Source organism: Galleria mellonella, unplaced genomic scaffold (genome assembly GCF_026898425.1).
Source record: "Galleria mellonella isolate WM207_F2 unplaced genomic scaffold, CSIRO_AGI_GalMel_v1 utg352, whole genome shotgun sequence".
Classification (NCBI taxonomy): domain Eukaryota; kingdom Metazoa; phylum Arthropoda; class Insecta; order Lepidoptera; family Pyralidae; genus Galleria; species Galleria mellonella.
Genome location: NW_026442084.1, coordinates 314,770 through 337,752, shown reverse-complemented (window position 1 = coordinate 337,752; position 22,983 = coordinate 314,770). Strand labels below are relative to the sequence as shown.

General features: G+C 35.4%; 1 protein-coding gene across 4 annotated transcripts in view; it reads left to right on the top strand.

The window, feature by feature from the left end:
• LOC113513145 (zinc finger protein rotund-like) overlaps positions 1–22,983 on the top strand; it is a 247,001-nt gene that overhangs the window by 98,044 nt on the left and 125,974 nt on the right. For 3 of the 4 annotated variants that reach the window (XM_052896955.1, XM_052896953.1, XM_052896951.1), the window contains exons 5-7: positions 1,355–1,435; positions 11,890–12,010; positions 12,927–13,069. In XM_052896955.1, the coding sequence (XP_052752915.1) occupies positions 1,355–1,435; positions 11,890–12,010; positions 12,927–13,069 (345 nt within the window). The remainder of the gene's footprint in view (positions 1–1,354; positions 1,436–11,889; positions 12,011–12,926; positions 13,070–22,983) is intronic. The other variant, XM_052896952.1, reaches the window with a different exon arrangement.

Here is a 22,983-nt window from a genome sequence, read left to right as displayed (position 1 = left end):
TTTGTAAGGAAAAGGCGACCATTTCAAAGATTATGACTCACCACCGACCATCACGTGTTGTAGGAGCTCTATGCCTGACATTAAATTCACGCATAGCAAATCCATAAGGCTGGTATTCCTCCAATTGTGCTTAGGACGTGCGCTCCAGAGTTGGCTCTTTATTGTTTTTGGAAGACTGCTCTAATATTGTAAATGCTAGAACGAAATGTCTCATTAACTCATCTTCGTACTATCGCCAGCTTCACAGGGACGTTCGGCCGGTGATCTTTTAGCTTACTTAACACACCGATGGGCAGATCGAGCTGGAACCCAATAACAGTTCTCATTTGGGTTGCGCATCGTGCATTTGGGTCATCTCAGCCATTATCTAGTCGACGGAGCATGCTCTGATTTAAAACCTTTGAATGCTGGTGTCCCGCAAGGCTGTGTACTATCTCCGACTCTGTTTCTTCTGCATATCAATGATATGTTACAGATAAGTAATATTCATTGTATGCAGGAATGGTCCTGAGGATCTCGCGGGCACATGCATCCAATAGACTGATTCGAAACTTCATTCAAGGATCGTCAAAATCTTGTCCATTTAACCCCAAAAAGACACAAGTCTGCGCGTTTAAGACGGTTTGTCGTATCTCCTCACTTTCAGTCCTATAAAAAGTCAGAGAGTTTAGTTACAACTACACTAATATAATCATCTCAAATAGTGGTCATTATTCTTATACAATTAAAAAACAATATATTTTAACTTATTTGAGAATGAGCTAATTATGATATATCTGGACGAGTGGCTAGCGTTTTTCAAGGCACTTTCTTCCAGGAAATTTGGAATCCAGCAGCAGTTTAATTATTTAAAAAAGGCCGGCAGCACACCTAATTAAAAATTGTGTTTTGCCACAAACTAAAATTTTTCAGGAATAAAACCAACTTTAATTAGTTAAAACTAGTTACTTCTATTACAAAATGAAACTACTGAGCCGATTTTAATAATTAAAAAAATTCCATAGAATCAATTTGCAAATGTATCCTTTCATATAAAAAAAGAATTTCCCAAATCTATTTAGAACTGACAAACTTATGAGGTAACAAATATAAAAAAAAAATACAATCAAATTGAGAATTGACTTCAAAAGGAAGCTTTTGAAGTCAATCGAAGAAAATACTTTAAATTTCTCCAATACAAAAATATATTATTTTAATATAACACATAATATTATTTTAAGAACATGCATAATTCAAAATTCAATATATGACTTCCATTAAAATATATCAATTAAAATAATATCCTATAATTAATAATATTTTAAAATCGTGTGATGAAATTGATCACAAATTAACCGAAATGTTTGTCCAACAGCACTGCCAACAAAAAGATGGCCTGGAATATGCCGCGTGGTCACGGCCACGGGGCGCCATGGCCATCAAGCAGGGCTACGAGGTGAGATCATGTGGTAGATGTAGTATGATCACTACCGATCGCTCCTGATCACTGTTGCATGTGGTAGAGTGTAGTCTGATCACTAGTGATCGCTCCTGATCACTCTTGATCACCGTTGGTCTTCATTAGCGAATAATACCTTTTAATCATCATTGATCACTAATTATTGCTCCCAATCCTATCACCTAATTATCATTGCCAATCTTTTTTGATCAACTATTCAGTTTCAAAACCATTATATACCATTTTTTATTGGAATAACTTATTTTGTAGTATAATATTTGTGTTGTAGAAAATATTTTGTAGTGGTTGTGTTAAATTTGATGTCTTGCGTATTTTATTTCTCTAATAATAATAATAATAAATATTTTTTATTTAAATAAACTTAATAAGCATTTTTGAATATTTTTTTTTTTTAGAATTTAATTCATCAATCTCTATTCATAGTTTTTTTTATACAACTTAGAGTGGCAAACAAGCTGATGGCCCACCTGATAGAAAGTGGTAACCGTCGCTTATAGACATGAGCAGTACCATGGACATAACAGAGTATACTGATACCCCCCATGCGTTGCCATTCCTGAGGACTCAGGTGTTATTCCTCTGTACCCAGTAAATTCACGCCATATCCCACCCTTCAAACCGAAACACAGCCATGTAAACACAACTGCTTCACGGTTGAAACACGAATGGGACAGAGGTACCTAAGCAATCGACTTTTGTACAAAGTCTCCCTCTGGTAGTTGTCTAGATAGATACGAACATTTATTATGTTTAAAAGGAAAATTTAATAACGTATTATTTCTACTTTTTTTTTATGCAACGTAGAATGGCAAACAAGCTGACGGGCCACCTGATGGAAAGTGGAAACCGTCGCCTATAGACATGAGCAGTACTATGGACATAATAGAGTATACTGTTACGACCATGATACTCTCCGTGCGTTGACATTTCTGACGACACAGGTGTTATTCCTCTGTACCATAAATTATATTATAAATGATTCATAATATAAAATAGAATCTCTCTCTTTTCATTTAAGAGTTTCCTCTTGTCGGTGCAACTAATTCATGCATCTTATTCCAGCCAGTTCTATCCCAGACCATATCCTTGACCTCCCCATACGACATGACACCTAGTGTTCTTTTTATCTGTCCCATGTAGTTATTCCTCGGTCTTCCTCTTCCTCTTTTGCCCTCTATTTTTCCTTCTATTATGCTCTTTAAAAAATCGTCATATCGTATAAGGTGGGCTAGCATTTTGCCTCTTCTATTCTCTATTGTTTTTATTAATGTTCGTTTCTCATTCACCCTTTTCAGGACAACCTCATTCGCTAATTTTTCTAAATAAAATCGAATAATAACACGTCTCATACAAACTTATATTATATACTTACATTACTCTTTGGTAATCTTATCTTATTTTTCGCATATGGGGTCAGCTAAACCGATGCACGTCGACCCATATGGATCTTTTGTCCTTCCCTCTGCCTTATACCATCATTTCATAGATCCTATGTGTTAACCTTACGATATCCCGCGGTTTAAGATATCTGTAGTCCCCTGGTTCTGGATAAGCCGTCCCCAGTAGACTCATACGCATACTTGCCAACGAATCGCAGTTGCACATCAAGTGTCTTTGGTAATAATAATTATATCAGTTAATTTACATTGCAGAACAATTACACTACTAATCCTAAAACTGTGATTACAATTCAGAACATGTGAACCTCAGCTAACATAAAAAAGTTCGTTCCTTAAATTAGCATAACCGAGACTCGAACCCGGAACCTCATTTATTATGGAGGTTTGCTCTACTTAAAAATAATTATAGCAATAATTATAATATTCTCTACTGATATTAAAGGACAACCCCACTATTCTGTGATTTGGTAAAAATGACGTCATCAATCGGGGATATACAAGGTGTGACTATAACAAAGTTCAGGGTCCAGTCAGAGTCGAAATAAAAATCTTCGTTTCCAAAAACAATAGCCGAGAATCGAACTTAAAACTTCAATTAGGCAACGTAATTACCGTTGCATTTGAATTGTCTCCACTTAAAAATATCCGCAGCTCTATTTAAAAGGTACAATACTCTCTGGAAATATTATAGTTGTAGCAAGCCCCCTACTATCGGGTGATTTTTTGAGAAAAATGACGTCATCAGTCGGCGACATACAGGGTGTGACTCCGGAACTATGACAAAGAGGGTCCATTTGACACTGTCCCCGTCAGCGGTCACGCCTACCGTCACTCGAGCGCTGAGATTTATCGTATAATAATTTTAATATTATTTGTGAATTAACTATTTTATTTTGTTTTAATTAATTCTTTTCGTGAGATTTTTGAAAGAGGCTCGCTGTTAGGTAAATATTGCTGGCGCGAATATCTTATATATATTTTGTGAAAATATCTGGAAATTCCCGTATGGTCCCAGCATAGAATAGGCCACCCCTTATTTTCTCGCAGGTGTCGTAAGAGGCGACTATGGGAGAGTGAGGGATGGGCAGTAGCGTCCCTCTAAAAATATCTCCAAAAACTAACTACGGTCAAAGGCCAACCCGCTTGCCAACTACTGCGTGACAACTACTGGCAACCCCCCCCCCCCCCCCCCCCCCAAGGAGAAACTTATGTTCAACAGAGAACAGTTAAGCTATTCAGGAAATTCATTTTAGTGCTCTCCAAATTATTGGCAGCACATTGACTTAATCGTCAATGGAAAAATTTAAAACAAAATTATAACGTTTTAAAGGTTCCATATCAGTTTGACGTGTTGTTTGAATATTAAAAGCTCAAAATTTTGATCGTAAGATAAAATGTTCGTGAATTTACAGGGTACAGAGAAATAACACCTGAGCCCTCAGGAATGGCAACGCATGGGGGGTATCATGGGCGAAACAGTATACTCTGTTATGTCCATGGTACTGCTCATGACAATAGGCGACGGTTACCACTTTCCATCAGGTGGGTTGTCAGCTTGTTTGCCATTCTAAGTTGTATAAAACAAAATCGATTTTAAAACGCAATATCGTGCTATCTACAATTAGACTGCTTCAGAACTAATAATATTCAACAAGAAAAATTAATTACACAAAATTAATATGTAAAATAATAAAGCCTAATAAAATAAAATAAAAAAAATATCTAAAAAAATTATCGACGTAATCGTAACATATATTTATAAAAAGTGGATGAATTGAGAAACTTCTCCTTTTCAAACTTGTTTTAAAATCACCTATCATATCTACTACGGTCCGGTCGCAGTTTAGCTGCATGTGAATTTAGTTCTGAAAGTTCGAAGTGCAAAAATACCGCTGTTTGTTACTCTTAGTTGACGTCAAAACTTACCATTACCGACGATAGATGGCGCTGCTCTAAAGATCCAGCATCCACTTTGGGATGTTGACGTGTTTTTACGAGCCAGCGTTAAAGTATTTCGTATATTGTGTGACCCATTTTACTGTTATGTTCTTTTAAAAGTAACTATTCATTGTTCTCGGGAAATCAGTGTGAGTAATTTTTATTTTTTAGTTCGATAAGGTGGGATTTTTGCAGCGAATAATCGGTATTCGAGGATATTGTTTTGCAAAAATTTGTGACATTTTATGAAGAAATTAATGAGGCATCTATCCCAAATCATAAATTATATACACGTATATATACTATAACATATTATTGTATCCTGAGTTATCAATATAAGCTAAGATGTATAGTTAAGACTATTGGAATTGATGAGGCATTATATTTAGTTAACTACAGTTGATGGTAATTTTATTTAAAGTTAAAGAGCTAATAAGAGATTTTACTTTTCCCTATTTTAAACTCCAAAAATAAATTGTAAATGGAGACTATCTACAAAAGTCGTTTACTTGGGCACCTCTGTTCCATTCGTGTTTCTACCGTGAAGCAGTTGTGTTTCCATGGCTGTGTTTCGGTTTGAAGGGTGGGATATAGCAGTGAATTTACAGGGTACAGAGCAATAACACCTGAGTCCTCAGGCAACGAATGGGAGGTATCATAAGCGAAACAGTATACTCTGTTATGTCCATGGTACTGCTCATGTCTATAGGCGACGATTACCACTTTCCATCAGGTGGGCCGTCAGCTTGTTTGCCATTCTAAATTGTATGAAAAAGCATAGTATACTGTAATATACCCTGAGTTATCATGATAACTAAGATGAGCAGTAAAAACAAAAAATAGACTTCAAAATAAATTTTAGTTTACATAGAATAAATAAATCAATAAACATGTTTACTTAAACACTTTTCCCTAGATTTTATATTCCATACTAACATCTTCGTTTTACATCCAGTTTGAGAGTCTAGACTCTTAAAAAGGTTGTAACGTGTTCTGAACAGAAACTTTTATTTAGATTCTATGGGCTCTAAAGTCCTATACATTTATAAAGTTACTGCATAAAACAAGTACCAGAGGGAGACTTTGTACTAAAGTCGATTGATTTGGGTACCTCTGTCCCATTCGTGTTTCTACCGTGAAGCAGTTGTGTTTGCATGGCTGTGTTTCGGTTTGAAGGGTGGGATATGGTAGTGAATTTACATGGTACAGAGGAATAACATCTGAGTCCTCAGGAATGGCAACGCAGGGGGAGTATCATGGGCGAAACAGTATACTTTGTTATGTCCATGGTACTGCTCATGTCTGTAGGCGACGGTTACCACTTTCCATCAGGTGGGCCATCAGCTTGTTTGCCATTCTAAGTTGTATAAAAAAAAAATTGATTTTGTTTCACAAAAAAAAACCCCGATTTTAATAGTTGCATAACCAATATTTTGATTTAAAACCAAACTATGATTTTGATAAAATTTCTATACGACTAATCTCAATTTTAAATAAAATTTTCTAAATCGATTTATAAATAACCGAGTTCTGAGAGGTGAGAAACATAAAAAAGTGCAACGGAATTGAGAAGAAAAGAATTGTAACTTTTAAGATTTCTCAAACTGTTTTCTTTACACAAACTTTGTCCTGAAACGTTAAAAAAACAGAAGTAGCCAAATAGGAAGTCGTTCTGAAATTATGAACTTACATGTATTTGGTAATTTATTTTTAATTACATAAGTAAAAAATAATCAAATAATGATATGATGGCGACGATTACCACTTTCCATCAGGTGGGCCGTCAGCTTGTTTGCCATTCTAAGTTGCATAAAAAAAATGTGAGTGTAAATAAATTTTGTCATTGTAAAACGTAGCATACAATGAATAGCTAAAACAATTTTGAAATATTATTAATCTCTAAACTTAACCCGTGCAGTTCAGCGTGCGGTCAACTAGACCCGGGACCGAAATTGAATTTCACATCTCGTCGGTAGAGGGCGTTATCTGCACTAAATTAATTCGTAACGAATGCCGTATATCGTCCATTGGTTTCGGGGGCCCGACTAGTTTCTGATTTACGACTGTTTGGTACCTTTACTGTGCGACTGTTGCCTTCACCGTTAGATATTTGAATGCTTGGAATTTTGATATTAAATTGTTTTACAAAAACTAGATTCTACTTCACAGAAAAAAACCGACTTCGATCTCGACTGAATTAAAATTAAACAACTATAAACCAGTTATTTTAATTTAACAACTAAATTACTAAACTGATTTTAATGAAATTTCTATGCGATAAATCTAAAAATATATCGTTTCAAATAAAAGGTAATTTTTCCAAATTCGTTTGTAAGTATATTACCTTTTACCCGCAACTTCCTCTGCGTAACCGATATATGTTTACTGATCGGGATGAAAAATAATGTAAATCCTTCTCCAACCCGTACAATACGTGTATACTTGTATATATACTTGTATATAAATTTCATAGGGATTGTTTAAGCCGTTAATGTCTATAAGGTAACAAACAAACAGAGAAACTAATTCTCGCATTTATAATATTAGTAAGAATGAAGATAAGTTCTGAGATAACGAACATAAAAAATAAACAACCGAACTGAGAACCTCATTTTTCTGAAGTCGGTTAATTAATGTTGAATATAAATATTGTAATAACTGGGACATTTTACTTTATTGTATATATATATATTATATATTACACGTAAATTAATTTATTAATTAATTTACGTGTGTTAAATGGCTCAAATAAAGTGTTTATCTATCTATCTATTGTACCTTTTTTATATATTCCAGTTGCTAGGTAACACCTTGTTATTTTAAAATAGAAAATATGTTTTTTTTGCTTCGCTCTATTCCACTACAATGATTTCGTAAATAATATAAGTAAGAAAATGATTAAAATTCATCATCTTTTAAATTAAAATGCAAAAGTGAACAGATGATACCGAGAGGATAAATCCATTATGATCAGATTTACCGTATTTTGAAGGAAAAGAAACTCCGTAATCGACTTGCATGTGATAAGTTACAAAAGTGTTAAAGTTAAATTAAGCAATTGTAAATTAGAATCATCTACCTTTATATTAAAACAAAAAATAAAATAAATTTAAAAAATTTAAATGAGCCAGATCCATTTTCTTTCATTGCAGAACAACATTGTATGATTATAAACATTATTACGTTTTACAACAAACTAAGATATCAAATAGCATTACACCCATTTTGTCGAGTCGAACTAAGATCCTCTTTTCCGAAGTCGGTCAAGGCACTACAAACAAACAACAATACATACATCCGATTGCAACGATAGATCTCTTTTGTTAAAACCGGACACTAACAAATAACCCGTTCCTGATAACACTCATACATCAAAAGACCAAAGTTGGGGTGGCTAAATTAAATGATTTAGCTAAGGACGTCCGAGATGCATTAATAACGCACGATTTGTCCCAACAGCCGCGTGGTCACTGAATTACGATTGTTGCTTTAGTTAAAATTAACGTTTACATTTTAGTTTTGAACTGTGGCCCTCGGACTGTCATTTAAGTGTTAACGGAATCAACAAGAGATGATAATACCCTGTAATAAAATAAAAGAAATATAAATAAATATATCTATAAATGTGTCAGTATATTTTTATCTTATATTGTTTATAAAGCTTTTAAATGTCTCATTAGCCCTACTTTTTTCTGCTACGTCTTGACCAGACACAATTTTAATTAATCTTCTCGAATCTTCTAAGGTTGCCTGAAAGAGATCGCTATTTAGTGATAAGGCCTCCCATTCTTATCTTTATCTTGATTGTATGTAATTAAGCAGGTATATATAATTAGGTATGCATTTGGTATGTAAACATAATGGCAATATTTCTAAACTATTCACTCTGCGTGTTCTACCGCCTGTACAATGGATTGTGCTCAGAGGAATTGTTCAATATGATGCCCACAGCCAATTTCTACCATCGTACGGCTCGCCATCGACAGGGAGTTCATCCTCATATCCTACAGCCTCAATGGTCGCGTACTGCGCGGTTTCAGAGATGTTTCCTCCCACCAACACTCAGGTTGTGGAATTAGCTCCCCGCCGAGGTTTTCCCAAGAGACTACAGCATAGAGTTCTTCAAAAGGGGGGTAAAAAAGTTTCTTCAGGGTCGGCAACGCACGCGTAATACCTCTGGTATTGCAGGTGTTCATAGGCTACGGTAACCACTTACCATCAGGTGGGCCGTATACTTGTTTGCCACCTCAGTGGTATAAAAAAAAATTTTATCATTCTTCGAAGGGAACGATAAAGAGTTTTCATTCGCTCATTCATATCATTCGGTCAAATATTATAAATACGTTCAATATCTTTGAATAATTTAACATGATACATTAAATTGTTAAAACTTATCGTACAATTTTATTGTCACGACAAAATTAATGTAGTCGTCAAAAGAAACGGGAATTATCGTTTATTCATAAATTACAATATGGTCTATGTGTTTCAAATATCATTTCAATGGTCAGAACCTAAATGGTAGAGTGCGATATCAGAGCAGTATTCTCTCGTGAACGCTCAGGCTATGGAATAAGCTCCCTGCCGAGGTTTTCCCTAGAGATTACAGTATGGGGTTCTACAAAAAGGGTATATTAATTATTTTTGTACCAAACTTTATTCTTATCTTAATCAGTCATCTTCGTTAATTTAATTCAAACAATCATTCATTCAATCAAAATGAACAAAACTTTTATTCTAATAACCTCCTGTGATATTGATAGTGATCCCATTTTACCAAGTTACATCTGCATTTTCATAACTTAATTATGGATATTCACATAAAGAATCTTACTTACATACATGTCCATCACGCCTGTCTCCTAGTGGGGTAGGCAAAAACAATGAAACACCAAACATTACGATTCAAACAGACCTATGTCTCTAAAAGTCTTATTATGTAAACAAACAGTAAATAGTAAACTCGGTACTCTGTTAAACAACATGTCGGTTATGATCGCTCTGTATATTGCCACTAAGATGTCACGTGACCAAGGGGTTGTTTTTGCGGCCCACCCCAGAACTAGTGAGGTAAGTCGGCCATCGGCAGACAATTGTAACGATACACACCGCTGACAAGAATACAAGATGAAATACTAATCATTGGCTACATTTTTTGTACGATTTTTTTTGGATAGATATATAATTTATTTACATGACTTACAGCACACAAATTACAATAAAAAAAAATATATACACATAATACACAGTAAAAGAGATAAAAGAATGAAAAAACTTTTACTAGCTTTTACCCATGTTTTCGTCTGACTGAGATAAATATGTCTGTCTTTCTCTATCCCATATATATATATATATATATATATATATATATATATATATATATATATATATATATATATATATATATATATAGATATCGGATGGTATGGGTATCTCAATGGATGCTCATCAATGTCCAGAAGCATATATATATATATATATATATATATATATATATATATATATATATATATATATAGATATCAGATATTGACCATCTCTAATGATTGGTGATAGAGACCATAATGGGACAGTAGTACCCGTACTAATGATAACGTATCCCAACAACGTATCCCAATGCCGTAGGTACCATTTAATAATCTGGACAACAGTGTGTCTCAACCCCTAAAATGATTTATATGACCACATTTATCGGTACCCGATCTAGTTTGAGAGCAACTGACCGACTTCGGGTCTTACTTATTCTCTGTCGTTTTTATATATGTATATATAAATATGTTGTTTGTTTGTAATTTCAATAGAAACTACTTTATAGTCGAAGTTATTTATTTTATGTTATGCTTAGATTTACGAAGTAAAAAACCTAATGCAAAAGATATCTTTTGGATTGCATGTAAAGATACATCAATACGTCACATTTTAAATTCGACTTTTAAGAGTACAACTATGAAAATCGCATTCAATTTGGTGTAGTAATTATTATTTGATGTTGGAACGAACAAACAGACTGCCAGACAGAGAATTTTAAAAATTGTTGCTTCTACTTCTTTTGATATTACACCTCATACATATTTTCTTAAGTGTATCCTATATACAGACATAGTTTAGTTACATTTTTGTTATATATATCGACACAATGTTATTTTTTTTATACGACTTAGAATGGCAAACAAGCTGACGGCCCACCTGATGGAAAGTGGTAACCGACACTTATAGACATGAGCAGTACCATGGACATAACAGAGTATACTGTTTCGCCCATGATACCCCTCATGCGTTACCATTCCTGAGGACTCAGGTGTTATTCCTCTGTACCCTGCAAATTCACGCCATATCCCACCCTTGAAACCGAAACACAACCATGCAAACACAACTGCTGCACGGTAAAAACACGAATGGGACAGAGGTACCCAAGCGTGCGACTTTTGTATATTAGATATAAGTCGTTAACTGTGCTTTGCTGAACATGGGCCTCCCCCATAACGAATATTTTACCAGTAGTGGCGACGCTTGACAAGCAACCGCAGGAAAGCTTTGGTGATGTTTTAAGAAGTGCGCTGCTAGCCATCCCTCGATCACTGAGTTCACTTAGTCGCCTCTTACGGCACCTACAGAAAAGAAAGTGGTAGCTTTCTCTATACTGGGACCACACGCTCCTTATTCTTATTCTAATTACATATTACTTACTGAAGAATATTCTCAATTCAGCTCTATTTTTAGACGACTTCAAAAAAGGCAGAGATTCTTTCCTACATTCATTATCCATTTTTTTTTATACAACTTAAAATGGCAAACAAAATGATGGCCTACCTGATAGAAAGTGGTAACCGTCGCCTATAGACATGAGCAGTACCATGGACATAACAGAGTATACTGTTTCGCCCATGATACCCCCCATGCGTTGCCATTCCTGAGGACTCAGGTGTTATTCATCTGTACCCTGTAAATTCACGCCATATTCCACCCTTCAGACCGAAACACAGCCATGCAAACACAACTGCTTCACGGTAGAAACACGAATGGGACTTCTTGTTCTGTTCTTAAATAATAAAAAACATTGAAATAAATTGACTGTAAATCCTTCTGTTTCAGGCGAAAATGAGTACGGGGGACGGTACCGTTGGTGGTCATCAGAAGGCAGATGACCGGATTGGTCACCATCAGTCGATGAGTCAGATGCTGTACGGCGCGGGCCTGGGGCCTGGACGGTCAGGTTTGTACTTTCTTCTTCTCTTCTCTTCTTAGTCATGTAAGGACTTAAAAACAGTGCCTAAATTAGCTGACGACCCATCTAACTATCGTCTACAAATATAAAACATTATGTTTCATAAAAAAACGGACTTCAATCCGAGGAAAATTTATTTTGATTTAAAAACTAAACAACTGAATCGATTTTGATAAAATTCCTATGAGATACAGAACTACAGTATAGATAATTAATACATTTGAGAACACAGGTTAACCGTCGTTAAAAACAATTAATGAGAAACAATTAATGGGAAATAATTAGGATGATTTTTCTTATATAACTGCTGCTACTATTATATATATCTACTGGGGGGAAAGGGATTGTTAGTAATGGAGACTGAGAATCCCATTGCTAGCAATATACTCAACCAGGTCGACCTCCTCGCGGTTCTCTCTGGAAACTATCATGGTTAATTCATGGCTAATCAAAAAATAAAAAAAAAAACTACCGGTTTACCTTACGTATAATTGGTACGAAAAGCTAGACTAGTTTCAGAATCAATTCGTGATCCGTAATCATGAGCGACTGTGACGCGACAACGTCCCTGACTCACTAAGGAACACGAATTGTACCGGTTAAACCGGTTGTCATTATATGAAAGTGTAAAATTAAAGAAATACTCGAACTTCGTCGTACTCAAACTTTCCTTCAAAAGAAAAATAAAGTAAACATGGCCGCCATTGTAATTACCCCTAAAAAAACAGTAGAAGAGACATTCAAGTAACTATATAGCATATAGCTGAGTGATACATACTATTTCAGTGTTTTTTTAATTCACTTCTATTTATTGTTATATGTTTTTTGTAATTAAATATAGAATTAATCATTAATAATACATATTTCTTTCTTTCTTTTTAACTTGCCTTTCTAATCGTTTCAGGGTCATCCTCATCATCACCAGTAGGGGGCGCCAACGCTGGCAGCGGGCTACTGGTCGTACCTCAACCTCTTGGGAAGGGTCCCACAAAGCTGCAACCTCTGCATGCGCACACGCGGAAGTACCACTGCAAAATGTGTCCTCAGGTAAGTGAGATTATAGTTCAAAATTGTGGAGTAAAAGATTCTATAGGCTTAACTAAGGCCATAAAGTGTTCTGGGTTGTGGCCCCCAGATGTCTATAGCCTGGCTCTTATAATACAAATTATTCTTGCTCGAGATCCTAGCAACTAGTTTGAAGTTTTTGTTTTTTTTTCTTTTATGTAATATTTGTTAAGTTCACTACAGAGCAATAAAAAGCATCTACCTGTATATGTCACTATCTATTTATTAAAAATATTATAGGAATACTGTAAATTGAATTTGAAATCATTTATTTGCTGGAATAAGGTACATTTTTATGTTTTGTTAGGTGTTACTTTACAAGAAAAATAGTCCAATCTTGTAGTAAGTCTTGTAGGCGTGCAAATATAAAAACTTATTAAACAAAAAATTAAAATAATTTCATCATAATAACATATACATTTGCAATAATATTTTGTCACTTTTTGTACATTTATATACCACTTATCTATTCATGTCAATTCATTGTAATATAAATTAATTAAAAATATACACAACACAAAGTGAACACATATCTGAAGAAAGAAAGAAAGAAAACATTTATTGACAACAAAAAAAAGTTACATAAATTATGAATTAAAAAAAAACTTTACATTTATTATTGCCAACGTGGTCACCACTCAGCATGTACTGTAGCAATATATATATATATATATATATATATATATATATATATATATATATATATATATATATATATATATATATATATGTATGTATATATATATATATATATATATATATACATACATACATATATACATATATATACATACATACACATATACATACATATATATACACACACATATACATATATGTATATATAATCATCATTTATAATTATTTTATCATTTAAGAACTCATTTACTGAGTAATAACATTTATCCAGAAATAACTTGAAGAGTATTTTTTTTTTTGTAATAGGATAAATTATTACAATTCCTGATACTTTCAGGCAAATGATTATATATCCGTATTGCTATGCAGTAAGCGTTTTTTTTAATGGATGATAATGGAATGGCAACCCCACCCGCGCTATCGGTATACACCAGCAGAGCACCAGTGAAGGATGATAGGTGAGGATGAAGTAGGTCAGTTAGCCCATCGTGACGAATTCAACAAGAATTGTTCACGATGGTTTTCAGGGGGAACCACGTGGAGGTCGACCTAACAAGGCATATTGCTAGCTATGGGGCTGTAAACTCCATTACTAACAATTCCTTTCCCCCCTGCAGTAAGCGTTAGTACTCAATACATTAAGTCGTTGTATAGGTACATATAATTTATTTTTATGTCTGTTACTGCAGCTTATGTAGTACTTTTTACTGGCTTTACTTACCCTTTAAAAGTCTGTACACGGCGGCGCAGTGCATATTTTACGGGTCTTTAAACAAAAATTCGAGCCGTTCTTTCCGTAGAGATTTCGAGATAGTTTCAGATAAGTTTCCACTCCGTCTCTGACGGTGTGGCCAAAAGACCAAATATGGCGATATGGTCGATGGCGAAATGTTAATGAGCAGACGCCGCCTGTCACTCATCAAAATTCAATTCGTCAACTGCACGGTGTACCGTCAGCAAATTAGTCAGGAACTTATGTGCTAAAATAATATTTAATTCATTTTTAAAAGTTGTCAAATCGATGATTTTGATTTATTTATACGTTTATTTATTTATTAAGCTAGGTCCTATTGACTTTGTTCAAAGACGGGCTATGAGAATTGTTGACGAGGGTCACAAACAGACTTACAGAGGGTATCGAGCCCTCAAGTCTAAGGTGAGACTTGGCCTCTCTTTGTGTGTTAGAACACACAACCGCGGATTGTATAACGGATTGTGTTCTGAGGAATTGATTGAAAGGATGCCTAACAGACACTTTTTATCATTGCACCGCTCGCAGGGTGTCGACAGGAAATTCATCCTCACACGTTTGAGCCTAAATAGTCAATGCGGTTTCAGGGAAATTTTCTCCTACGAAAACTCAAGCTGTAGAATCAGCTCCCTGCCGAGGTTTTCCATAGAGACTGCAGTATGGGGTTCTTCAAAAAGGATACATTAAGGTTTCTTAAGGGTCGGCAAGGCACACGTGATACCCCTGGTGTTGTAGGCGTCCATAGAATACAGTGACCGTTCACCAGCAGACGGACTGTATGCTTGTTTGCCACCTTTGTGATATAATATAAAAAACTGTGGTATTTAAAATAATATTATCATCATTATATACTTTTTTATTACATTACGTACTTTTTGACATATTACGTATTATTTTCCTTCATTATAATTTTCTATAATATTTTTTTTATACAACTTAGAATGGCAAACAAGCTGACGGTCCACCTGATGGAAAGTGGTAACCGTCGCCTATAGACATGAGCAGTACCATGGACATAACAGAGTATACTGTTTCATCCATGATACCCCCCATGCGTTGCCATTCCTGAGGACTCAGATGTTATTCCTCTGTACTCAGTAAATTCACGCCATATCCCACCCTTCAAATCGAAACACAGCCTTGCAAACACAACTGCTTCACGGTTGAAACACGAATGGGGCAGAGGTACCAAAGCAATCGATTTTTGTACAAAGTCTCCCTCTGGTAGAATATAATAAAATTGTAAATAGATGACGTCTGTACATGAAAAATATTTAAGGAATATGGATATTAAAGATAAGGTCAATAGAGGCTAAACTATTTTTTAGAAATTTTGTCTGTGTGTCTATATATTTGTACCGAAATCACGTAAAAAGTAGACCAAAATATATACGAATTCCGCAATTGTATTCCTGAAGTAATTTATCTTGATTCACTATCTAGATGTAATCTATTTAATAGACTACATCTAGAATAAATAAATAAATAGTTTCTATTCCATTGGTTTCCCTACTTCTAAAATCCATGCTTATGAAGTACCGAGCATTAATATTTTTTTTTTATTTATAGTACTATCTTTCTACAATATAGATTACTACTGAATACACTTATTCTTTAACTCATGTAATGAAGAGTAAAAAAATAAATAAATAAAAATAAATAATTCTTTTAACAGCGTTAGCTTGTTCTGCCGACGGTACACGAAGGCGGTGTCCTGTAGCATTCGTAATTAATCCTACATCTACTTTTTTGCTCGTCATCTCGTTTGGCAACAGACTCTGTCTATATCTAAACAATATTGGACATCTTGAAATACCATCACCATAGCGAACAATTACCATCGGGGAATGGGATTGTTTGTAATAGGGTCTAACAGCCCCAATAGTGTGAGTCATAGAACGGCCTATAGTACGTACGCGTTTGTTTGTATTCCTGGTTATAAAATAGTTTTTGTGATCTAAAGTTTGATATTTTGGTTGAAACGTATATCAAAACATTAATTACAACACGTTCTTTAATTATTTTGAACACAAATTATATAATTTCTAATAATTGACAAGATATTAACGTGACAAGTGATTGAGTATCAGTTAAATTTCAAACTACCCATTGTGCAATTAAGTAAACATCAAGCACGACCCGGCGAGTTACGCGTGACTCATCCTTGCGGACAAGTCGTTGGGCTCTGTACAACGAAATCACGTAACAAGCGACAATTATCGACTTTCATCGCTTTCCTGTCGCTACGATCATAGTACAGGTTGCAATATGCCGAGGACCGGAGGCAACGTTACGTGCGCCGCTTGCCCAGAGGTAATTCGAGATGACGATTTCATCATATGCAGAGTGGAGCGCTGTCACAAAAAATTTCATTTACTATGTACTAATGCCACAAATCTACCGCTGGAATCAGTAAAGTCATGGATCTGCCCTCACTGCAAGGCTATTACAAAAAGAGGCGGAGACAACTCCTCGACCCCGGTACGCTCCACTGCATCTCCAAGTAACGTCACCATCCGCAAGGCAACGCGTAGAAACGGTGACCAATCAAACGACGATGATACATATTCAATAGTTAACGAAATGCGTCTCCTTCGGGAAACGATGACAGAGTTTAAAAATGAATTGTCGGAAGTGGTTGCCGCCGTGGCTCGTTGCCACCTTCGCTTGGATGATATTGTCGACAAGCTTACTAACACAGAAGCCCGTCTACAGTCTCTAGAGGATAGTCAAAGGGAATGTGACCAACTAAAACAAACGGTTGAGCAGTTGCAATGGCAATTAGACATTCAAGCGCAATCGTCTCTTGGTAATGAGGTCGAAATTATCGGACTAGAAGAAGTCAACAATGAAAATCCTTATCATCTGACTCTAGTCACTGCCTCAAAAATTGGAATACACATGACAGAGGGTGACATAGATAGCGTTGCTCGAACCGGATTTCGCCGTACTGACGGAGATGGGAAAGAAAATAAAATTCCACGTCCACTTGTAGTCCGTTTTACTCGCAAGGCGATACCAGAGGACTTTCTGAGGGCCGCCAAATCACGTCGTAAGGACATCGTTTTGAATAGTCCTGAGCGGAAAATATTTATAAATGAGCGCCTTACTAGAGCCAATCGACAGTTATTTCGCGATGCCAGAATACGTGCAAAGGAGGCTGATTTCAAATACTGTTGGACAAGGAATGGTTCAATATATGTTCGCAAACGTACAGGTAAACCTGCTGTCTATATTGCTTCTTACGATGACCTGCTTTGCAAGTGCCCAGTCAACCTGCGGGCAAAAGAAACCGCTATCGCTACTGCCGATGAGTTTACAGCCAAACTCTACTAAGTCTGCTGTGCTTGTGCGGAATGCTTGTCGCGCATATGTATCATTGTGCTTTTGTTCAGTATGCTTTATGTTTTTACATGGGAAACTATTTAATATTATCAGAGTAATACTATTGCTAGAATTGTGTTGCATGTATTTGCTTTTGCTGATTTTTTATAATATTTGTAACCATAGCTTCATTATTAATTATCTACTCACCAATATTCGCTATTGTAAATGTAATGTTATAGCTCACACTCAAATACTCATTCAAAAATCTTACACACAACAACAGTATACTTACTGTACCGTTACTTCTACTGCACTACCACAGGATATAATTTCTTATATACATAAAAATACAAAAGTATTATATTTCAGTCATAAGTATGGCCTCAGGTTTCCAGCTTCTTTTATTATACTATGTGTCTTATATAGATATGGCATCCTACGACATCATACAAGAAATTGACGAAGCCATAGAAAAAGAAAGCCATACTTTAAAATCCCCGGACGAAAGCAAAACCATACTCGCAAAGTATAATACCAAAATTTTACATTTAATATAAGGAGTCTACAGCGAAATTTTGACAATTTTTTAATACTCCTTACTCGGCTGGATACTAAATTTGATGCTATAATTCTTACCGAGTGTTGGTTAAATGAAAATTCGATTATCAAGGACATCATTGGATACACAGCCTTCAAAACATCGAAATATATAAACAGAGCAGGTGGCGTAGTTATTTACATTAGCAACATATTTTCCCCAAAAGTAGTCGAAATCGATATTGAAGGAGCAAATTCCCTGTTGGTAGCTATATCCAAACATTTATCAATACTTGGCATCTACCGCTCCCCGTCTGAAAGTTTTAGCAATTCAAATAGATTTCTGAGCTCTTTGGAGTCTAACCTCAAGACTCTCGTTGTGGGTCCTTGTTTAGTTATCACTGGAGACATAAACATTGATATAGCTGATACATCCAAGACTTATGAACTATCTTCAGAGTATTTGTGCTTGATGGCCGAACTGGGACTTTCAAGTGCTGTCAACAAACCTACTCATAACAAAACCTGTCTGGATCATTTTTTCATTCGTAACTATGGTAGCTATGAATCCATCATATGTTCTGCTGATATTACCGACCATAATCCTATCATGTTGGGAATGGATAACTCTTTACAAAACCATCTTCTAATAAAAGACAAAGAGAAAAAACTAATTATGAAGCTGTAAAGACAGAGTTAGCTTGTGTGGATTGGACGGAGATTCTTAATAGTACTTCTGTAAATGAGGCCACTGATTTGTTCACGGATATATTCATGAAGATTGTAAAAAAACACACTTACACATATAAAGTTAGTCACTCTAAATACACTAAAGAGTCTTGGATGACCCCAGGGTTGCTCAGGTGTGCCAAACGCAGAGATAAACTTCACTCTGATTCACGTAAACATCCTGACAATCCGATAAAGAAGTCTACATATATTAAATATAGAAATTTTTATAATTCCCTACTGCGACGTTTGAAAAGGGAGTACGAAAGTGGATTAATTCAGCAAAATATAAATAAACCTAAACCTCTTTGGAATAGTATTAATAAAATAATTCATAAAAATACTAAAAAGAGTACTGCAAAAAATCTACTTACAATAAAAAGTGATCCAGTAGAATCCCTCAATTATTGTAATTCCTTTTTCGCAACTGTCGGTCAAAAACTTGCTCATACAACTATGTCACTATTAAATGAAACACAAGACTCTCTGGCATCTGGAGTGAAGCTTTCAAATCCATCTCCTCATTCTTTTTATTTCCAACCAACTGATCCATTCGAAGTTTCTTCTTTCATACAATTACTTAATGAAAAAAGTGCACCTGGTATTGATGGACTTGCAAATACTCTGATAAAAACAGTTCGACAATATATAAACGAGCCTCTTTCTGCGATCTTCAATTTGAGTATTGCTTCCGGTGAATTTCCTGATCAATGGAAAGTCGCCACTGTTACTCCTATACACAAGGGCGAAGATAAAAATTCAGTAAATAATTACCGTCCAATATCTCTGTTGGTTACTTTCTCCAAACTTTTAGAAAAAATCGTAAACAAAAGATTAGTCAAATACCTTGAAACAAACAGAGCTTTCTCAGACGCACAGTTTGGCTTTCGCCATGGTAAATCCACTGAAGATGCTGTGAGCTCTCTCACTAATAATATTTGTTCTCACCTCGATGAAGGTCAGGCGTGTGTCGGAGTGTTCCTTGACTTGACAAAGGCATTTGACACCGTGTCAATTCCTATACTCTTGCGAAAATTGGAAGGTTTGGGAATTAGAGGCAAACCACTTTTGTGGTTTAATTCATACCTAACGAATAGAAAGCAGTGTATTAAAGTGCATGATCACACTAGTCATTTTGAGAATACTTGCTTTGGTGTACCACAGGGTAGTATCTTGGGTCCTACGCTCTTTCTTTGTTATATTAATGACTTACTATTAACCCCATTAATCAACGCAAAATTTACTTGTTATGCTGATGACACAGCTATTATATTCCATGGTAATAATTGGAACGAATGTTTTTTGAACGTTGAGAGAGGTTTAGTTTTAGTTGCTACATGGTTAAACAAAAATTTACTGACAATAAATACTTTAAAAACGAAATATGTATGCTTTTATAAAACTAAAGCTTCAAGGCCGTTCTCCGTTCCAGATATCAAGATACACATGTGTATGGCTATTACTCCTAGTGTCACAAATCCGATATACCATTCTAACACGTGCTCCTGTGACACTATTAAGAACTCTCCAACTGTAAAGTATCTAGGGATGGTATTAGATGAGAAACTTACTTTCAAGCAACACATTGACTATATGTCTGCCAGAGTAAGAAAACTTATTCCCACCATGAGAATCCTCAGAGACGTGATGGATCCATCCTTACTCCGAAATATTTATGTCGCGCTGTGTCAGTCGGTACTTACTTATTGCATCCGAGTTTGGGGATCTGCTGCTAAGATCATATTGCTGAAACTAGAAAGAGCTCAGCGTTCTATATTAAAGGTCATGTTCAAAAAGCCTTTTAGATATTCAACAGCTTCTTTATTTAATGACGCAAAGGTCTTAAGCGTTCGTAAACTGTATATTCTCAAAATTATAACTATTGGTCACAGCATAATCCAAAAGTCACTGAATAACCCTAAGGCTTCAAACAAGCGTTTTTACACTCTCCCTACACCTACTACTAAAACTAGTTTTGCCAGACGCTTCTTTCTTGCATGATCCCATTCATATATAATAAATTTTGCAAAATTTACAATCTAAAGAACTGTACCCTAAAAGAAACAAAATCAAAAGTAAGCGAACATCTGAAATCTATGAATTATGACGATACTGAAAACATGCTCTTGTTAATCATATAAATGAAAATACTGGTCACATACATACAAAAACACACACACACACACACACACACACACACACACACACACACACACACACACACACACACACACACACAAACACACACAGAGAGAGACACACACCACACACACACGCATGCACACACACTCATTCATAATACTTATTTATACATGTGTATTGGTGGTAAGAGAAAGAAAAAATAAATAAATAAAATAATTGTATTATACAGATTAGTTACACAATTGTGAGTACTGCTAAAAAGCCTATGTTTAATATCTATATGCATGTATATGATAACACGAGTACTGCTTCCTACAGGACAGGCTCAGCCTAGTGTAGGAGGCAATGATAAATTCTGTGCTAATACAAACATACTTTGTTAAATAAATAAATAAATAAAATTTATATTGATAAAATATACCAGAGGGAGACTTTGTACAAAAGTCGATTGCTTGGGTACCTCTATCCCATTCGTGTTTCAACCGTAAAGCAGTTGTATTTGTATGGTTGTGTTTCGGTTTGAAGAGTGAGATCATACCCCCCATGCGTTGCCATTCCTGAGGATTCAGATGTTATTCCTCTGTACCCTGTAAATTCACGTCGTAACCCACCTTTCAAACCGAAACACAGCCACAGACTGAAACTTTTCATTGTTGTGACTATCATGTCTACTTGTACAACAATTAGTCCATTGCCTTAAGGTTGTCTTGAAAAGATTGCTCTCAGCAATATGACCGACTTACTGTACTTATACAATTGTATCGTTATATATGTTAATTGTCTAACTTATTTCTAATTGTGTTACTTATTTCCTATATTGTATAATGCACATAAAGTTTACTCATTCATTCATTCATTCATTAGAAAAGGTCTCAGGACTTTTCAATACTCTAATACCTAATCAATTTTCATTACTCTAATACCTAAGATGAACCTAATTTTTCTGCATTACACTTTATTTATAAAATTTAAATTATATTAAAACAACTTACGTTTATTAATTATTATAAATATGTATAAAATATGTATAACAATACTGGGGGAAAGGGATTGTTAGTAATGGAGACTGAGAATCCCATTGCTAGCAATATACCCAACCAAGTCGACCTCCTCGCGGTTCTCCCTGGAAACTATCATGGTTAATTCCTAATGAATTCATCATGATGGGCTAACTGGCCTGTTTTCATTCTCATCTATCACCCTTCACTGGTGCTTCGCCAGCGTATCCCGTTAGCGCAGGCGAGGTTACCATACCGTTTTCACCCATCAAAAAAAAATAGCCCCAATACTAATAATATACCTAATCAGATCGACCTCCACGCGGATCCCTCTGGAAACCATTGTGATTAATTCTTAAGGAATTCATCACGATAGATTAACTAACCAGCTTTCATTTATCGGCCTACCTATCTATCGTTCCTCACTGGTGCCAACCAAGCATATACTGACATTTTTTTACCATTCCAATCTTACCAACTAAAAAAAAACAATTGCAGTCCCACTGCTGGGCAGGGGTTATCACTAGGAAGGGAAAAAGAGAAATAGTGACATTTTAATGTTAGAAATAAAGACTTCATTTTTTTATACAACTCAGAATGGCAAACAAGCTGACGGCCCACCTGATGGAAAGTGGTAGCCGTCGCCTATAGACATGAGCAGTACCATGGACATAACAGAGTATACTGTTTCACCCATGATACCCCCATGCGTTGCCATTCCTGAGGACTCAGATGTTATTCCTCTGTACCCAATAAATTCACACCATATCCCA